Source organism: Podarcis melisellensis (genome assembly GCF_964234715.1).
Source record: "Podarcis melisellensis genome assembly, chromosome: Z".
Classification (NCBI taxonomy): domain Eukaryota; kingdom Metazoa; phylum Chordata; class Lepidosauria; order Squamata; family Lacertidae; genus Podarcis; species Podarcis melisellensis.
Genome location: NC_138547.1, coordinates 39,591,241 through 39,609,911, shown reverse-complemented (window position 1 = coordinate 39,609,911; position 18,671 = coordinate 39,591,241). Strand labels below are relative to the sequence as shown.

General features: G+C 45.5%; 1 protein-coding gene across 1 annotated transcript; it reads left to right on the top strand.

Annotated features, from left to right (window-relative positions):
- Positions 1 to 2,430: 2,430 nt before the first annotated feature.
- On the top strand, positions 2,431 to 16,890 carry SLC25A43 (solute carrier family 25 member 43). Its single transcript, XM_081897666.1, has 5 exons — positions 2,431 to 2,740; positions 3,900 to 4,141; positions 5,381 to 5,553; positions 15,950 to 16,084; positions 16,544 to 16,890. The coding sequence occupies exons 1-5, from the start codon at positions 2,469 to 2,471 to the stop codon at positions 16,718 to 16,720; spliced, it is 999 nt and encodes a 332-aa protein (XP_081753792.1). The 5' UTR covers positions 2,431 to 2,468; the 3' UTR covers positions 16,721 to 16,890.
- The last annotated feature ends 1,781 nt before the right edge of the window (positions 16,891 to 18,671 follow it).

Sequence of the window (18,671 nt, the reverse complement as noted above, 5' to 3'; positions counted from 1 at the left end):
TTTTTTTCAATAGTTTACACAAAACAAACCAAATAACATGTACTTTTACACAAACATATTTTCTTCGCTTCTTTGGACTTCCTCACATCTCTCGTTTCTGCGTTCCAAATTTCTCAAGCTTTACTCAGCAAATTGTTAACTTGTATCAACTCTTATATTCCAGTGCCCTTTAATACCTTTGGCCAAGTACTTCAAACCCCACCAGTTCCTGCCATCATCCCTCAGGTGTGCAGTCACGTACTCAAGCTCTCCTGGGCAGCCCCATTGCCACTGTGGAGTGTTCCTTCGGCTCACTGGGTCCTGCCTAGTGAGTGGGGCTTGAGCTACAGGGCACATACCAAACTTTCTGTGGGATGGCTGCCCCTGGAGCCCTTTCCAGTGACTGCCACAGGGAAGCCTGTTTATTTATTTCTTGGAGTATTTCAATCAAAGTATCACAGAACTGGATGGTTGGAAGGCACCCCGAGGGTCCTCTAGACCAGGCATCCCCAAACCTTCGGCCTTCCAGGTGTTTTGGACTACAATTCCCATCATCCCTGACCACTGGTCCTGTTAGCTAGGGATCATGGGAGTTGTAGGCCAAAACATCTGGGGATGCCTGCTCTAGACCAACCCTCTCCAGTGCAGGAATCACAGCACAAGCATCTCTCACAAAACACATTTGCTCCATCTTCCCTGTGAACTGAGGAGATTTCACCCCTCCCATATCCAAGAATCTCCTGAAGAGTCTGGTGATTTTCCAGAGAGGAGGGGGCTGTGTTCTGCTCTCTTATTCCACTCCAGCCAGTCAGTGGGGGGGGGGGGGAGAGAGACTGAATATTAGAGATCGTGTGTATAGATAAGATTGCTGCTAAGAGCAGCTGCAGGCACTCAGTGCAGTTCAGCATTCATTTTGCTTAGACCTCATTTAGCTCTGTATATAGTTTGTGTATTGTAGTTGTAGATACTGTAGAATAAAGAAGATATTCTACAGAGCTGCTCTCCGAGTCGTTTATGCTCTGCTATACTCAGCTATACTCTGCTGTGCGACGACTGTCTTCTTGTGGAAGTGAATCCGGTGCTCACAACTCTAAGCTGTGAGTCCACAGCACTTTGACCTGTTCCTGTGCAGAAGGTGGTCTCTGGAAGTGCTACCCAGCTCACCTAGCCCAGTCGGGGCTGAAGTGGATGAGTCCAGTTGGTGGCACTGGCTCAAGGGCGATGCTGACATGAACAGCCCTTCAGTTACAACAGAATGACAGAACCATTCACAGAGTTGGAAGGGAACCACCAGGGTCATCTAGTCCAACCCCCTGCAATGCAGGAAACTTTTGCCCAACATGGGGCTTGAAACCACAACCCTGAGATTAAGAGTCTCGTGCTTTACTGACTGAGGGATATCTAAGTGAAGGGAAGCCTTGCTTCTGCACATGACTGTGGCATGATGGGAAGTGTTGCTTCTAAGCTTTGCTTCTGCACAAACCGTTCTAATACTAAGACATTCCCTCATCCCTTAGAATGTTCAGTTCACATTGACTTCAGGAAAACATTATACTCTGACCTGTTCTTAATGCATAGTTGACCACGTCTATCGGAACGTATTTGTTTAAGTCTTGCTATATCAATCACTAGTTATAATTTAATTAGGAGGTTTTCATTGCCTGTCTAGTTTTGTGCTCCCTTTCCCAGCCTTTAATCTATTGGTGATTAATGCCTATATGCAACCTTTGCTTTCTACTTGTGTTAACCTATCAGCGACAAGCACATATGTGGCAATGTTGTAATATTCAGTAAAAGGGACTCCCCGAGACATGCTTGAGAGATGCCTCCCATATGACACTTGCTACTCATCGGTCGTTTATTTCAACCCAACATCTAAGTTCAGCATTTTTTCTCTCATTTTGGTGCCAGGTTAAGCTGTGCCATTTTGCTTGGACAATTTAAGACCAGGAGTGACTTGTCAGATTTTGGCTGGCCCACATGCATCTGAGACTATATAAGTGTGTATATAGGTGCATAGTTAATAAATGAACAACTAAAAAAAGGTTGTTTATGTTTCCTGTTTTCTTTTCCCAAACAGAGATAATGTGTAAGCGTGGTGTCAGCTCCCTAAAAAAAGGTCAGCAACTTTGCTCCCCCCCGCCCCGTTGAAAACTCTGGGAAAGGGGGGGGGCGCAGGAGGGATCTTTGCACCACAGCGCCGGATATGCTTAAGACAGCCCTGGCGCTAGAACTAAACTCCCCGAGCCACGCGCGCTCCGGACTCCTGGGCACGGACAATCGGGCATCAGCCACCTGCCTCGACCCCTCTCCCGCCTCAGAGGGTCAGCTCTCCCTCCCCTTCCCGTCTCCAGACCAAGTTGGCACCGCCCCGCGACGGGCTTGCGTAGCGCACACAGGGGCTGGACTGCCGGGTATGCGTCGCTATGCGTCCTCCTCGCTAGTTGCCCGGCCCGCAGCGGGCATGGTGCAGCCGCCGCCCGGGCGGCATGGCGACCTGGAAGCGGGACAGTCGGCTCACCGCTCTGCAGCGGCTCAGCTGCGCCGGGCTGGCCGGGGCGCTGAGCCACAGCCTGACGGCGCCTCTGGAAGTTTTCACCGTCCTGGCCCAAGTTGGCACTCACCACTCGCGGCGAGGGCTCTGGGAGACGGGGCGCAGTTTATGCAAGGCCGAAGGCATTGGGGCCCTCTGGAAGGGCAACCTCACCGCCTGTTTGCGCCTCTTTCCCTATAGCGCCCTACAACTGGCCTCTTACCGCAGGTAAGCCAGGGCGAGAACCCCCCCCCCCTCGGCTTTCGGACCCAACCAGTTGATACCAAAGCAATGGCGTGGCGCGGGGACACGGCTCTCCAAGGGTTAATAATTCATGAAGTTCGTTGTGGCTGCCCAGCATTTTTCCATTTCTACAGGCTCATGGGAGGGGAGGGGACTCCAGTAAACTTCAGTCTTATTTTCACCTAACTACCACTAAGCTCTGTTGAACACAGGGAGACTTCCGCGTAAAGATGCACGGAGGTCCGAGTAAGAATGACTTCAAAAATAAAAAAAAAATCTATATAGTATTAACCAATCAGAGGGGTGGACTGAAGAGACAGAGGAATACTGGTAGTTAAAGGGCGCTCTGAACGGTCCAGCTGATGTCGAATTTCCTCCCTGACTCCAGGAAGGTGTGTGGAACAGTGTAGCTTTCTGGAGGTGTTTGTTTTTTAACTGTCTCACTCTGAAACCTAAAAGATAAAATATGATTAACTGTCCACAAAATGTATTTTCCATGCAGAAAGTGGGTTCCAAAACTGGTTCTTGCCCTGTGCAACATACAGACTTTCATTATAAGCTGCATTCTGTGCCCAAAAACAGAACTTATATTTCCCCTTTGGTTTTGAATAAGATGAAGGTTTTCTATATTTCCCCCAGTGGTGGGAGCTAGATGTAGCTTCCGGGGGTGTGGTGCTGAAGCTGTAAATCAAGTCTGATTTCTTTTAAAAGAAAGACAGAAATAAATTAAACCTGTTTTAGATAATCTTAGGCAGCTGGGGGGGGGGGGAGGTTGCCTTCTATAGCCAGACTTCACACATGCATAGTAGGCCTGCCACTTTTGTGTTGGAAGAGAAATTCTCCTTATTTCATACTTAAGCTAATCAGGAATTCATCAGAACTGAAACTTGCATTGAATGGAAAGTTCGCAGAAGGCCTTTTTGATTATTGTCTGGGGTGGGGTGGCCAAACTACAAAGGTACAAGGCAAGAGCCACTGAAAAAATGAAACAAATGAGGGGAAAAGCCATGGTTTCTTTGGTTAACTCATGGTTTGTTAAGCAGTGTCTTAAACAAACCATGATTTAGTGTTACAAATGAATCACTGACTTTATCTATGTTGTGTATCTGACTTGTGATATCCCCACCCCCATATATCGTACCAGGTTTGTCTTGCTGTTTGTGGATGATTTGGGCCACATCTCCCAGTGGGGTTCGATCATGGCTGGAAGTTTGGCTGGCATGGTGGCTGCTGTTGCAACATACCCAACCGAAGTCGTCAAAACCCGTCTCATTGTACAGAACCGGTTGGAACCCTCCTACAAAGGAATTCTGCATGCTTTGTACATGATTTATCATCAAGAAGGCGTCGCTGCACTTTATCGTGGTGTTTCACTGTCAGTATTAGGTATTGTGAGACTGCATTCTTTTTCCTATAACGTTGGGGTTGGAATGGTGACTGAAAGTCGGTGCTTTTTAGTTATTTAACTTACAGTATTTTCTGTGCCACCTGTTTTCTGGGCAGCTTCTAACTAAAAGACGTCAGTTCAAGCAATAAAACAATAAAAGGCAGCATTAAATTTTGAAATGCAATAAGACAAGCCCCCCCCCTTTTTTTAATCACTTGTGTCAGATTTCAGTCTATTGCCTGCAAAACTGGTGTATCGGCAATGTGCTGTTAACTGTGTTCTCAGTCATTCATCCTCCCCAAAGTGATGTGAGGAGATCCAATTCTTCTGATTTTGCAGATGGGGGATCATGATTGAGAAGCATAAATTTTCCCATGACCAAATATAGCAAGGAAAAAAGAGGCAATGCACACAATCTGCAATAAAGATTCTGATTGGACCCAACAGCAAATGCTATACAATGGTACCTCTGGTTGCGGATGGGATCCGTTCCGGAAGTCCGGACGGATCCTGAGGTTTCCACAACCTGAGGACCGCTTCTGCTCATGCGTGTGTGGCAAAACCCAATCAAATACTTTTGGGTTTGCCGCTTTCGCATCCTGAAGTTTATGTAACCAGAGGATTACATACCCGGAGGTACTATTGTATATGGTTTTTTAAAGACCCGTTCAATTGCCAGTGATGACCTTGGTGCCTCACCTACTTCGGCTTTTATAGTCCAAATGTTTTAGAAAACCAAATATATCCCAAAAGAATATTTGCACCTTACATTGTGCCAAGTTTTGTAGTACAATGCTTTTCTGTTTTACCCTTAACAGAAATGCAATCAGACTTTGGAGTTAGTGACATTTCCAGGACAGTAAGCACATGTTAATCAGCAACTTCTGCTACAAAAGAGCATCAGAAGAATCCTGCTGGATCAAACCAAAGTCTTATGTAGTCTAGCATTCTGTTCTCACTGTGGCCAACCAAATGACTGTGGGAAGCCGCTAATGCAGCCCCTGGGTGCAAACACACTTCTTCTGTTTCCATTTTCTGGAAGCAGAAATTATTGCAGGAGAAAGATATTCCCATCACACCCTGCGTTGTAAACTTCTCAGCGGCATCTGATTGGCCAGTGTTAGCAGATGGGATGCTGAGCTAGGTGGTTTCGTGATCTGAACCGGCATAGCAAGTTGTATCAGTAAGCACCTAACAGCTTCCACAAGTCTCTTTCGCTTGCTTGCTTTTCATGACAGGTGCTATCCCGTTTTCCATCGGCTCTTTCCTCGTTTACACACATCTGGATAAAATCTGGGGTCAGCCCAGCATCCGCTTCACTCCTGTGCAGAACTTTGTGAATGGTTGCCTGGCTGCTGGTGTTGCACAGTCACTTTCTTTCCCTTTCGAAACAGTCAAGAGGAAAATGCAGGTATGGAATTTAGGGCTACCATATTCCTCTAGAACTGGGGTATGCAACACACCAGCCTCTTGCTCAGGGGTTGCCAACCTTTGGTTCGGAACTGTAGGCACATTTGCAAAAGCTCTTGTGGGCACCACACCCCCACAACCAAGCACATGTTGCAACCTGTTCTGAGGACTACAGGAGAACGCTTCTTTCACACCTAATTTCATTGGAGGGAGAGGATACTGTTGGCATCAAGGAAGGTCAACGGGCACTACATTGGCAACCTCCGCTCTAGTGGCTTAGGCAGCGGAAAGGTTGTGGCATATTGAGAGCAAGAGGACCCATAGATGAAGTGATCACACCTCTTCTGGGCTGCAGTGTTGTCTGCTTAAAGGACGGGAGGGGAAATCATACCTGGGACTCTGTGCATATGTTTAGCACTATGTGCTAGATTCTGGAACTAGAAGGTAGATGTATTGGTAGACCTTTGAGTTGTTTGCAGGGGATCATCCAGGTTTTCTGATTTGACTGATCCAACTGGCAGGTTTTATCTCAGGATTTCCTAGCTGTAAAATGGGGCTCTATTTATTTAACAATTTCTTTACCACTTGATTAGCACAAAAGCTCTGAGTGATTTACAAGAAAAAATATCACTAAAAGCAGTTAAAATCAAGTAGCTAAAATGCAATTAAAACCAGCTGTAAACTTAAAAAGAGTTTAAAGCACATCAACATGTATGTGTTTGGATAGTCTTGCCTTAAGAAAAATGTTTGAATCAGACCGTATAGTTCATAACTTGCTGTGCCTTAAATTTGCAAGTGCAAACACCCCTCACATGCCACTGTTGTGTCTTGCCTTGAGTCAATCACTTATCTCTCATCTTTAGTGTTCCTTGCCTATAAACAACATGAGTATTAACTGGCCAGCCCTTAGACTAATTTTAGAGCTTTGTGATAGAATCCCTAGTCTGTAATAAGTCAGAAGTAGTTTTGTATTTGTATATGCAGTTTATCCAAGTGTATGGCTCATGGAGGGGATGTGGGTGGCGCTGTGGGTTAAACCACAGAGCCTACGACTTACTGATCAGAAGGTCGGCGGTTTGAATCCCCGTGACGGGGTGAGCTCCCATTGCTCAGTCCCTGCTCCTGCCAACCTAGCAGTTCGAAAGCACGTCAAAGTGCAAGTAGATAAATAGGTACCGCTCCGGCGGGAAGGTAAACGGCGTTTCCGTGCGCTGCTCTGGTTCGCCAGAAGCGGCTTAGTCATGCTGGCCACATGACCCGGAAGCTGTACGCCGGCTCCCTCGGCCAATAAAGCGAGATGAGTGCCGCAACCCCAGAGTGGGCCACAACTGGACCTAATGGTCAGGGTTCCCTTTACCTTTATGGCTCATGGACAACAGCAGAGAGTTGCACCACCATTTTGCATCTGTAGCCCAGCAGTTGAGCCTTGGGGTTCTAGTAACGAGCAAAGCAGACCGCCACCATTGCACTAGAATGGTACCAGTCCTTACATTTGCCATGTGGCATCCTTTGCCGCAAAGGAATTGTTGCTTTAGAGCAAGCTTGGAGAACCTGTAGCCCACCGGGTGTTGTTGGACTGCGGCTCCCATCATCCCCTACCATTGGCCATTCTGCCTGGGGCTGATGGGAGCTGGAGTCCAGCAACATCTGGAAGGCTGCAGTTTGCTTGACCCTGAGTAACTGTACCTGTGTTGTTTCATGCATCCAATGAAAAAGAGCCTGGGAAGCAGTGCTTGTGGGAGACACTGCAATGGAGGGGAGGATCAAGCACACCCTGTTCCATCCACCAGTTTTCCCCTTCAGATGCTCTCTAAATGCACATTAATTTATAGATTTGGAAGCTTGTTATAGAAAAGCAAGGAGGTTCTTAATACTGCCATTGGTGCATCTAGCTCAATATTGTCCTCACGGACTGGCAGTGCCTCTTGTATCCGTACCTGGGGATGCCAGCTATTTAGTCTGAAACTTTCTGCATGCAAAGCAGATGCTCCACTCCCGAGTTATGGTCCTTCCTTGTCTACTACATTTGCCTTGTAACATGTAGTTCTGCCCTTAGCTATATAGCTGGCAGAGGAGAAGTTTTAGGTCATTTTGAGCCACTAGATGGTGCTGTTACTCCACAATACACTCCCAGCTCAGGCTAATTCCTGCAGCCTCCAACATTTCCTCTCTGTTCTTTAGGCCTGGATTTACCAGGCAGAAACCTTTTCGTTAAAAAAAAAAAGTTAGGATATTGCACACACTTAACTTGGAGTAAGACCCGTTGAATTAACTGGGACTTAATTCTCGCTAAATATGCATAGAACTGAGATATGTGTTAAGTTGCTTCTTTCTTCATTTTAAAAGCATCCTTACAAAAATGTAAATTTGCAGCATCTTCTTTGTTGTTCACCCTAACTGTATCCCTTTGTCTCCCTCTTTCCCTTTGCTCCTGGTTGACCTATTAGCGAACTGAAAGGTATAGTATGCATGTTTGGGCATGGATCCTCATGGCTTAGAGTAAAAAGTGCAGGTGCTGGGTAGGTTTCTTTTTGCTAAAATGCTGCTGAATTTTAGAAAGAAAGGGGAGGGAAGCAAGAGAGTACTAAAGCATAAGGCAACAATGACTTTTCATAACTCTTTCCAATTTTAACAAATGTGAAAGGCTTAGAATTTTCTACATAAGAGCAACATTCGCAAGATCCGTTTACAGACCTTTAGATCCTTCTGTAGCACTGTGACCAAACAAACCAAGAAGTCTTCAATTAACCATAGTTGCCCAGTTTGTCCAGAGGTGTCCTGTTTCCCAAGTGTCCTTGTTTCCCAAGGCCATGGCTCAATAGTAAGGGATCTGCTTTCTATGCACAAGGTCCCAGGTATCTTCAGGTAGTACTGGGAGAGACTTCTGCCTGAAACCGTGGAGAGCTGCTGCCGGTCAGTGTTGACAGTACTGAGCTAGGTGGACCAGTGCTGTGACTCGGTACAAGGCAGCTTCCCCTGTTCCATATAATTGCTGGCTTTGGATCAAGCCTAGATCTTAAATTGTAGCTTGAAGTTGGTTTCTTATGTGCTGAAGCTGCTAACCATAGATTCTTGGTTTGGATAAAAGCTATGGTTAATTAAAGGTTTCATGTTTTAATTACATTTTGAGTGAAGGGAGATTCAGAGGGGCTTCATGCAAAGACTCGCTTTATTAAGCAGATATACAATTGAAGCAAATGTGCAATGGGTCTTTGCATCTTGCTGTTAACCAGAAGTTTGGTGGTTCAAGCCCACCCAGGGATAGCTGTGGGCAGGATTCGTGCATTGCAACAGGTTGGACTCAATGACCCTTGAGGTACCTTCCAACTCTACAATTCTATGATTCTATGAAACATATGAGTGTCTGAAGCAGCTGGAGTACTGTTAAGCAAATATATGATTGACTGAAGCAGCTAAGTACTACTCATTTCTTTATTATATCCACCCCTCCATCCTTTCTCAAATGAGCGAAGGGCAGCATGCAAGATTCCTCCCCATTCCTACCCCCCATTTCATCAGCATAACAACCTTGTGAGGTAGGCTAGACTGAAAGAAAAATAGCAACTGGTCCAAGGTGAACTTTACGGCCAGCAGATATTTGGACCCCGGTCTCCAAGATCTTCCTCCGTCCCTCTACAATGCCACCTTGACCGTTTATAATTGTCGCAATTTAAATAAAAAGAAAGGGTAATCTATTCAATTATTTAGAATATTTTTATGCTACTCTTCATAGTATCTGTCCCAGAGTAGTTCACAAAATAGATCAATAAAATAATTAATAATAATAATAATAACAATAATAACAATGATATCTACAATAACAGAAGTAGGCAGTCCCTGGCACCCAAACATGTGGAGTGCATCCTTTAAATCAGGGGTGCAGAATTTGTTCCCTTCAGATATAGTTTTGGGATAACAACTACCCTAATCTCGAACTATTGATCATGCTTGGCTGTAGCTGAAGGGAACTGGAATCTGCGTTTGTGTAGAAAGTAGCCTATTGTACCAAGTTAAAAGTCACGCTTGTTGCTCCACCTACATTTGCCTATGGCCCCGCCCACTATTGGCATGTGGCCCTTGGGGGGTTATATAGAAGGGAATGTGGCCCTTAGCTGGAAAAGGTTCCTACCTATGCCTTGTATCATCCATTTTTGATGCACCTAGAACCTGAGAGGATATATCAGAACACACACACACACACTTCTCTTTTACAGAAGCTTTCTGGACTGGTTGCCTCGAGACAGATCTTATTTACCCAGTGGGACTGGCTTGGTGGTAGATTAATGACAGACAAAAGAAAGCTGTTCCTCACACAATGCATACTTTTATGGAGTCAGCCGCAGTGAAAGCCGCTTGCCTTACAGAGATTTCAGAGGGGGCTCAACAGGTTCATGGAGATCAGCAACTGTTAGCCCTGACAAGTGGGTCCTGTAACAAAATGCTGCAGTGTTGAGTGCTTTGCTTCACTGTTGAAGTCAGCCAGCCATGCCTTCCTCCACAACACTTCATACCATTCTCCCTTCCACCCCAGTTTTCTCCTCCCTTGCAAATTCTACGACCACTGAGTTCATAGGCCTGGTTTATTTTGGGAGCAAGGGTGTCGGCTCCTCAACAAGCTGTACACTCGTACAGTTATTCACATGTAATATTCAGCGAGTGCTGTGGTTCCCCCCCAGAGGTACTCAAGGGTACATAGTACCAGCACCTCTTTTTCTAGAATAAAAGCACTAGCTAAAAGTGTTGCACTTACTGTAAGAACTTCATGGTGAGTACCTTCTTCCCTAGAAGGAAAGCACTGAACAAGTGTATAGTTTGTGTGCCTGGGTACCCAACGTTCAAGCTGTACATGTGCACAGTTACTTAGCCACATTGAATTCAGTGGGCTCACTGCTAAGCAGATGTGTATAGCATTGCACTACATGTCATTTTCCTTTCTATTCCCTTATTTCTGTTTCTGTTTCCATAAAGCTCAAAGTCGGGATCCCAGAAAGGAACTGATTTCTGACAGGCTTAGGAGAGTCAGAAGGAATCTCAGGCTAGGCCAGAGAAAGTATAACTTGTGGGATTGTTTGGCAGAGCTCCTGCACCTTTAGAAGCTGAGTAGAAGAGGGAAGCAACACCTGCTGAAATCTCCTGTCATGCACAGCTGCTAATATGCTGATATTTCACAGCTGAAATTCGGGGTCAGACTAGATGACCGCCGGGTCCCTTTTTGCCCTGAATATGCTGAAATTTGGGGTCAGGCTAGATGACCCCTGGGTCCCTTTTTGCCCTGAATATGCTGAAATTTGGGGTCAGGCTAGATGACCCCTGGGTCCCTTTTTGCCCTGAATATGCTGAAATTTGGGGTCAGGCTAGATGACCCCTGGGTCCCTTTTTGCCCTGAATATGGAGATATGCCCACTTTGGCATCTGGTCCTCCTATAATCGAGTTCATCACCCCGAGATCTGGCACTGGCCATTAGCTCCAGTGCCTTTCATAGCACAGTCCTATAGATGTCTACTCAGAAGCAAGCCCCACTGTGTTCTCCCTGGTAAGTGTTTATAGGAATGATTTCTTGGGAGGTGTACAACTCTACCAGTTGGCTGCGACAGCTAAAAACAGATATCCCCAGAAGAAGGATTGGAACCTCAGAACTGAATCCTGAAACATTAGATCAGATTCTGATATCTGGCAACAACCCCAGACCTTGTTCTCACCTTGGGTAGCCTGGTGACAGGTGCTGTTACACCTTTATGTAGGAAACACCATTTTACCAGGTGCACAAAATCCCCCTCCTTTGCAGTACTATTAAAAGTCCCATTCTTTCTGGACACTCTAGTATCAACCAGCAAAGGAAGTAGTATCAACATTTAGTGTATGTATTGTAAGCAAACCCCCATTGGATGCCTGAATTAATCCACCACCAGCAGAGAGTCCTATTGTCCCAACCTAGTCCAATGCAGAAACCGTGCCTGATTCCAAAACTGTTTCCCTCTAGGGATATAACTGTGTCAGTTTCCCAGGCCCCCTCCTTTGGGCAAAAGGAATAAGCACATCCCCAGACAAACAGAATCTCAAGTGCTTCATTGAAGCTTCGACTGAGGGCTGCAAGATTTGAGGTTGGGCTTCATTCAGCCTGGAAGTATTTAGATATCCCCAATCGTCTGTGTTAACCTAGCCCTTGAAAGGATTCTGTGTTCTTATTTTAGATTTCAGATTAAGAGAAATAAACGCCCCGAGTACTTCTGCGCCACTTCTTTTCCTAATCCCTTATTAGCAAGGCTGGCACATATTGCACTCCTAGGCTTTCTCAATGAAAATATAATTTCAAAGAATTCTTGCAGGGCAACTTTTTTGTACCTTGGAAAGATCCATAAAAACCTGTGTCTTTATTTCTTAATTCATTTCTATATCTCTTGGGTTTGGGTTTGGGCTTATGCAACTAATACATGCAATATATATATATATATATATATATATATATATATATATATATATATATATTGCATGTATTAGTTGCATTTTTGTTTTATTTACTTACAGGATATTAGTGGGGGGTATTTTAACCTTGCTTTGAAAGCAAGGGGACATGGTGAAGGGGATTAAAAAAATTTTTTTGATTGCAATCTGTTAATCAATTAAAAAGCAGATAGTAAATCCAATCAAAACTCTTCTGTCCAGTTGAAGAGTGCTTCTCTGTAGCGGAAACATGTCCTGGAGGGTTCATCTTTCAGTAAACAAAGTGAAGCAGCCAAGAACTTAAAATATGAACGTGGAAGCATCTCATGTATCATCACAAGGAATCCATCTGACAGAGAGGATCACTTTAGACTTATCACTGTTAAGAAGCTGTCTAAGGTCTGATTTAACACAGAACATGGGGCACAGAGAGTGCTTTCCCCTTGTGAACCCTCCAGATATGTCTGAGTAATTGAATCTCTGGTGTGCTAGCGTTAACATGTGAATTTAAACGTAACCTAGGTACGTTGCAAGCATTCCTGCACAGAAATCTGCAGGACTGAGGCTTGGTCTGCAGATGTAACAGAAGGAAATGGTAATGAGGCAGGGGTTTGAATTGCTTGTACTACTTAGGTTGCAAGTTGAAAATACTACTTTTGAATGCTGTCATTTTGTTGTTTCAAGGCCCTGCAAGCAGAAATGCAACACATCTGTTAATTTCATCTGCAGTTCTGGTATTCTGTTTGCAAGAAGTTTTTATCCTGCAGTCCAAAGTGGTGTGATTTATCCTGTTGACTCATTCTTCTTGAGTTTAAACCAGTCCTAATTCATTGTAAGAAAACGAACTTGTTTCCTTTATGCGTGAAAAACAGTTTCCAAGCTGAACCTGCAGCGCTAGTGTCTCTTTGTACTTTCAAAGTTTCTTGCAAATTCTCTCTAATGCTGAAGAATGAGAAAAGGAAATGAGTTCTGCCCTTATGGCTTAACTTGTAGGTCTTGGCGGATATCTCACACAGTGCCTTGCAGACATCGCTTAGCATAACATTTATCTGGGAACTAGGCCAGAGAGAGAGTGAGATGCAGAATTCCCTTGCTGGAAGCACAGAACTTGTTGTCGTTTCCCTTCACTGTGGCTGGAGCAGTGATTTCCAAACCAGAGCCAGGGCACAGACATATGTCCCAAGAGTATGGCCAGTGTGGTATAAGCAAGCAATTAATTAAATAACTAAAGCAGAAGTGGCTAACCAAATGTTGCTGGACTACAACTCCCATCATCCCTTGCTCTTGGCCATGCTGGCTGGGGCTGATAGGAGTTGCTGTCCAATTCTACTTAAACACATATACGCAGAGAGAGAGAAAGATTCTTTGCGGTTAGGAAAGTTATGGGAAAATGCATTTAAGAGTGTGTGAAAGAACGGAAGACATGTAAAGACCCTCCAAACAAAACAGGACAAGTGCTTATTGCTGTAGAACGCATCCCATAAATAAATCAGAGCAAATGCTCAATGAAGACTGGACCTAGCCTGACCACTGGATAAACTTTGTGCAAGCTAAATAAATAGGTCATCTGGAGGATCCCTGAACAGACACATATTGGATTGCACTGTAGACCTGGAATTCTAAACATGCTTCCTAAGGCGTTTTCCCCATTGAAATCAGTGAGACTTGAAAGGAAACATGTCTTGAATTACTCCATGATAATGTAGCTGTTCCACGTAGAATACTAGCAGGAATGAATGAATGAATGAATGAATGAATGAATGACAAAAGTATGTTGTTGTTGTTGTTGTTGTTTAGTTGTTTAGTCCTATCCGACTCTTCGTGACCCCCTGAACCAGAGCACGCCAGGCACTCCTGTCTTCCATTGCCTCCCGCAGTTTGTTCAAACTCATGCTGGTAGCTTCGAGAACACTGTCCAATCATCTCATCCTCTGTCGTCCCCTTCTCTTTGTGCCCTCCATCTTTCCCAACATCAGGGTCTTTTCCAGGGAGTCTTCTCTTCTCATGAGGTGGCCAAAGTACTGGAACCTCAGCTTCAGGACCTGTCCTTCCAGTGAGCACTCAGGGCTAATTTCCTTATGAATGGATAGGTTTTATCTTCTTGCAGTCCATGGGACTCTCAAGAGTCTCCTCCAGCACCATAATTCAAAAGCATCAATTCTTCAGCCATCAGCCTTCTTTATGGTCCAGCTCTCACTTCCATACATCACTACTGGGAAAACCATAGCTTTAACTATACGGACCTTTGTTGGCACGGTGTATACAAAAAAGTATACTTTTGTGTGTGTACAAAAGGTGTGTACAAAAGTATACTTTAAGCACACTTAGCAGAAGAGTTTATAAGTGAATAGTATGGAATTGCTAGGCAGTGGGTTTTTTTCGTGTGTCTGTGTAATTTAGACCAAGGGTGGGAACCTGTGGTCCTCCAAACATTGGCCTCCAGCTCCCATCATCTGCAGCCAATACAGCCCATGAAGGGCTATATCTCAGTGACAGAGCATATGCTTTGCACATAAAGGGACCCATGTTAAATATCTGGCATCTCCGGGTAGAGCTGGGAATGCCAGTTGGTGCAGAGACAGAGAACCAAAAGTCCCCCAGATGCTGATGGACTCAAGCTCCCATCAGCCCTAGCCAGCAGGTCTAATGGCCAGAGACACCGGGAGTTGTAGTCCAACAACATCTGGAGGACACCAGTTTCCCACCTCTGGTGTAGACAAGACTGAAATACTTGGACCAGTGGTTTGATACAGCAGCTTCCTATGAGCTGTGATAATTGGAGTCCAGTAGCATTTGGAGAAGGGACGCGGGTGGCACTGTGGTCTAAACCACAGAGCCTAGGGCTTGCCGATCGGAAAGTCGGCGGTTTGAATCCCCGCAATGGGGTGAGCTCCTGTTGCTCGGTCCCTGCTCCTGCCAACCTAGCAGTTCGAAAGCACCCCAAAAAGTGCAAGTAGATAAATAGGTACCGCTGTGGTGGGAAGGTAAACGGTGTTTCCGTGTGCTGCTCTGATTCGCCAGAAGCGGTTTAGTCATGCTGGCCACATGACCTGGAAGCTGTCTGGGGACAAACGTTGGCTCCCTCAGCCAGTAAAGCAAGATGAGCACTGCAACCCCAGAGTCGTCCGCAACTGGACTTAACGGTCAGGGATCACTTTACCTTTTTAACATTTGGAGAGCTGCAGGTTTGCCACCCATGGTTTAGGCAAATAGGATCAGGTAGTACAGCAGTGCAGAATGGAGCATATCTCCTCTCCTTGTCTTTGTCTTGGTGCAAGTTTGAAATTCAAAAGCCTGGATATTATGTTTATTACAATAAAGTAAGGCAGCAGCAATACTAAGACAGCAATCTCCTCTGTGCACTTAATGCGGAAGTGTAAGGCCCATTTAATTCAATGGGACTTCTGTGCAGATATTCTGTATATATATATTTGCTGCTAGGCTGCATTCTTAAGTGCACTTAAGTAAGAGTAAGCCCCATGGAAAACAGCACAACTTGCTTCTGAGTAGACATGCATCAGAGTGCAGACTTAAGGGCACTTGAAAACCATTGCTGTTTTGGGGTGGGATTCAGTCACATACCAGCAAATGCAGCTTGTGCAACTGCAGCCATACTGGTGCTCTTGCACAGCAAACCCACTTCCCTTTTTGCAACAAAGGAAGTGATGATAAAATGTGGGATAAGACTTGCTTTGCTCTGCTCAAACAAATCAGAACAAATGTTCAATCCATCGCATAACCTCCCTGCAAACTTTGTGCAATCAAATTCGGACGAATGCTCAAGAAGTAGGGCACCCGGAAGTGACCTTAGGCTGCAACCATAACCCCACTTCCCCACTAACCTTACTAGGACTTACTTCTAAGCAGACATGGCTAGGCTTCTGCTGAAAGGGTTTCAGAACAACAGGGACTTATTTTCCTCCTTTAAAATGGTGATGTGTTCTCTCCCGAGCAGGCTCAGAGTCCTTGCCTCCCACACCACGGAGGGGTTGATGTCCATTTTGCAGGCATGGTGGACTGTTTTAAGCAAACAGTGAAGACAAAAGGGGTGCTCGCCCTTTGGAATGGACTCACTGCTAACTTACTCAGGGTACGTAGTAAAGCACCTGTTGTTCAATACCACTGAAGGTCTGATTTATTGTGCTCCTAATTAGAAATTTATTCTTTTTCCCTCCTTCCAGAATTTAACCATGAGGTGTTGATGGAAGTTGAGGATTGCATGCAGTTTTTTAAAGCTGCCATTCTTTGTAGATCCATCTTTATATAACCTCAGAGTGGTTTTCAGGGTTCTCTCCTTCCCTGTTTTATATTCCCAACAACCCCATGAGGTAGGTTAGGCTGATCTAAGATGACTGGCCTGCGGTCACCCAGTGAGTGGGGATTTGAACCCAGGTCTCTCAGTTCTAAAGGTCCACCATTCTAACCACTGCACCACACTGCCTCTCGATTAATAAACATGCTCAGGCTTTCCCACCATAGTAGGCTTGAAGCCTGGATAATGAAAGTACGTGACTTTTTATGTGTTTTTGTTTGCTTGCTTTCTAAACAGATTGTTCCTTATTTTGGAGTCATGTTCAGCACTTTTGAATTCTGTCGTCGCGTCTGCCTGTATCGAAATGGTTACATTGATTCCCCTCTGACCTACAAGCTAACTCCAGGTGTGGACCAGAGTTTAAAGCCTAAAGAACTGCAAGAATTTAAACTACTTGGAAGAAGAAGCTTTTAAGCCTCAGGATTCATTTTCTGCAAAGCAATACTAGGTCAACGCTGCAAAATAAGACACTGTGGTTTACTACCAGCTAACTAGCCCTCAGTTTAACAGCATGTGACTTTTTCCTTAAAATGCCTCTTATTGATAAAACTAGGCCTGAACTACTGAACGGGCCACTAAGCCAATGGAGCTCACCCGATATTGATTGTGATCTGCCGTGCAGTAGAGATCCTCCAGCCTGTGGCCACAAGTGGCATCAAGTGTGGAGCAGACGGCTGCCCACTTGTCAATCACAGGATGCCACCATGGCGTCAGGTGCAAGGTGCTTTGAAGTCCCAGAGTCAGGACTTCAAAGCACCTTGCAAGGCACTGCTAAAACAAAGGGCAAAGTCGTCTTTCATGTTCTTGGGGTTTCCTTGCAGACCCCTCCCTGAATCAGGAAAGGGCTTGCATGGAATCCTACCAAACTGAGCAGGATTTTACCCTGTTCATCAACTGATGAGTGGGAGTTACCGTATTTTTCGCTCTATAGGACGCAACTTTTCCCTCCTAAAAAGCAAGAGAAAATGTGTGTGCGTCTTGTGGAGCGAATGCAGGGAGGAGACAGGCGGGAAAAGCCCCAAGAGCCGCACACAAGCTCCGTGCATCTCTTGCGGGTTTTTCCCCAGGAGGGAGAAGGGACTGACTGGCCACATCAGTCCCTTCTCCCACCTTGTAGAATAGCCCACAGGAGCCACACACCCTTTAAAGAGCGTGTGGCTTCTGCGGGAGGTGGGGGAATTCCCCCACCTCCTAGAAAAGCCAGTAGAAGCCGTGCAGCCCCTTTAAAGAGTGCGAGGCTTCTGCGGGCTTCTGTGGGAGATGGGGGGATTCCCCCACCTCCCGCAAAAGCAGGGAGAAGGTCTGGGAGAAGAGCACAGGCTGCGCGCTTCTGTCCACTTCTCCCAGAGCTGGGCAAGGGGATTACATTTCCCCCCTTGATTTCCCCATCTGAAAACTAGGTGCGCCCTATGGTCTGGTGCGCCCTATGGAGCGAAAAATACGGTAAATCCTGCTCCATTTGGCTGCTCACCAGTTCAGGATTTAACTCCGCCCTCCTGACTATCAGCTATCAGCTGACGTCTGCTGATGGACGGGTGGGCACAGTTTTGGGGGAAGTGGCCTTGCAGGTGGCTGTTCCCTACCCCTGCTCCAAACAGACTTCAAAGAAGCTCCCTGATCATTAGTTACAGCAAACTGCTATGGAGACACATCTTCAAAGGAGGCTGCTGTTAATTACCAATCAGCTGTAACAACAGAGGGATGAGGAATTAGGGATCCAGCCTGCTGGTCTCCTTATCCTGGGCTGAGCAAGTCTGTTGTCTCAACCATGCGTGCAGCAGAATGAGATGACAGAATGGACTATAACACTCAAGACTGAAAGTGTGTGGGGGGGTGTATGCTATTTTTTTATTTCTCTCCCATAGTTCACTCCACTGCAACATAACACAGCAGGGAGAAAAGTTCTGTTCCAGACCCCTCCTTGCTGTGCTATTTTTTTTCTGACTCCAAATAGCTTTTTGATGTAAGGGAGCACTGGCATTTGTGGTCCCACCACCCCCTTTGAAATGATAGCCCTTTCTGTTCCTTTGACTACCTTATTCTGCTATGTATGTAGACCTCAGAGTCCCCTGTTGTATGTAGAGGCCCCAGAGAGGCAGCAAAAACAAGTCTATTGAACCTTTGCAGGCCATCACATATGAAAGGTGGGCTGCATTCAGCACATTGAATCTCAGGTTGTACATGCATGGCCTATACTGATGTAATAACAGCAGGGATGCAAAGTCTTATCAGCAGGGAGGAGAAAGAACCACTTCAACGTCTTTTGGGAGGGAGAATGCCAAAATGGGAAATCAGGTGGTTTTACTTGCATGCACCGAAAATAATGAACTGTTTTTGAAAATTAAAAAAAAGCACATGCAAAGGA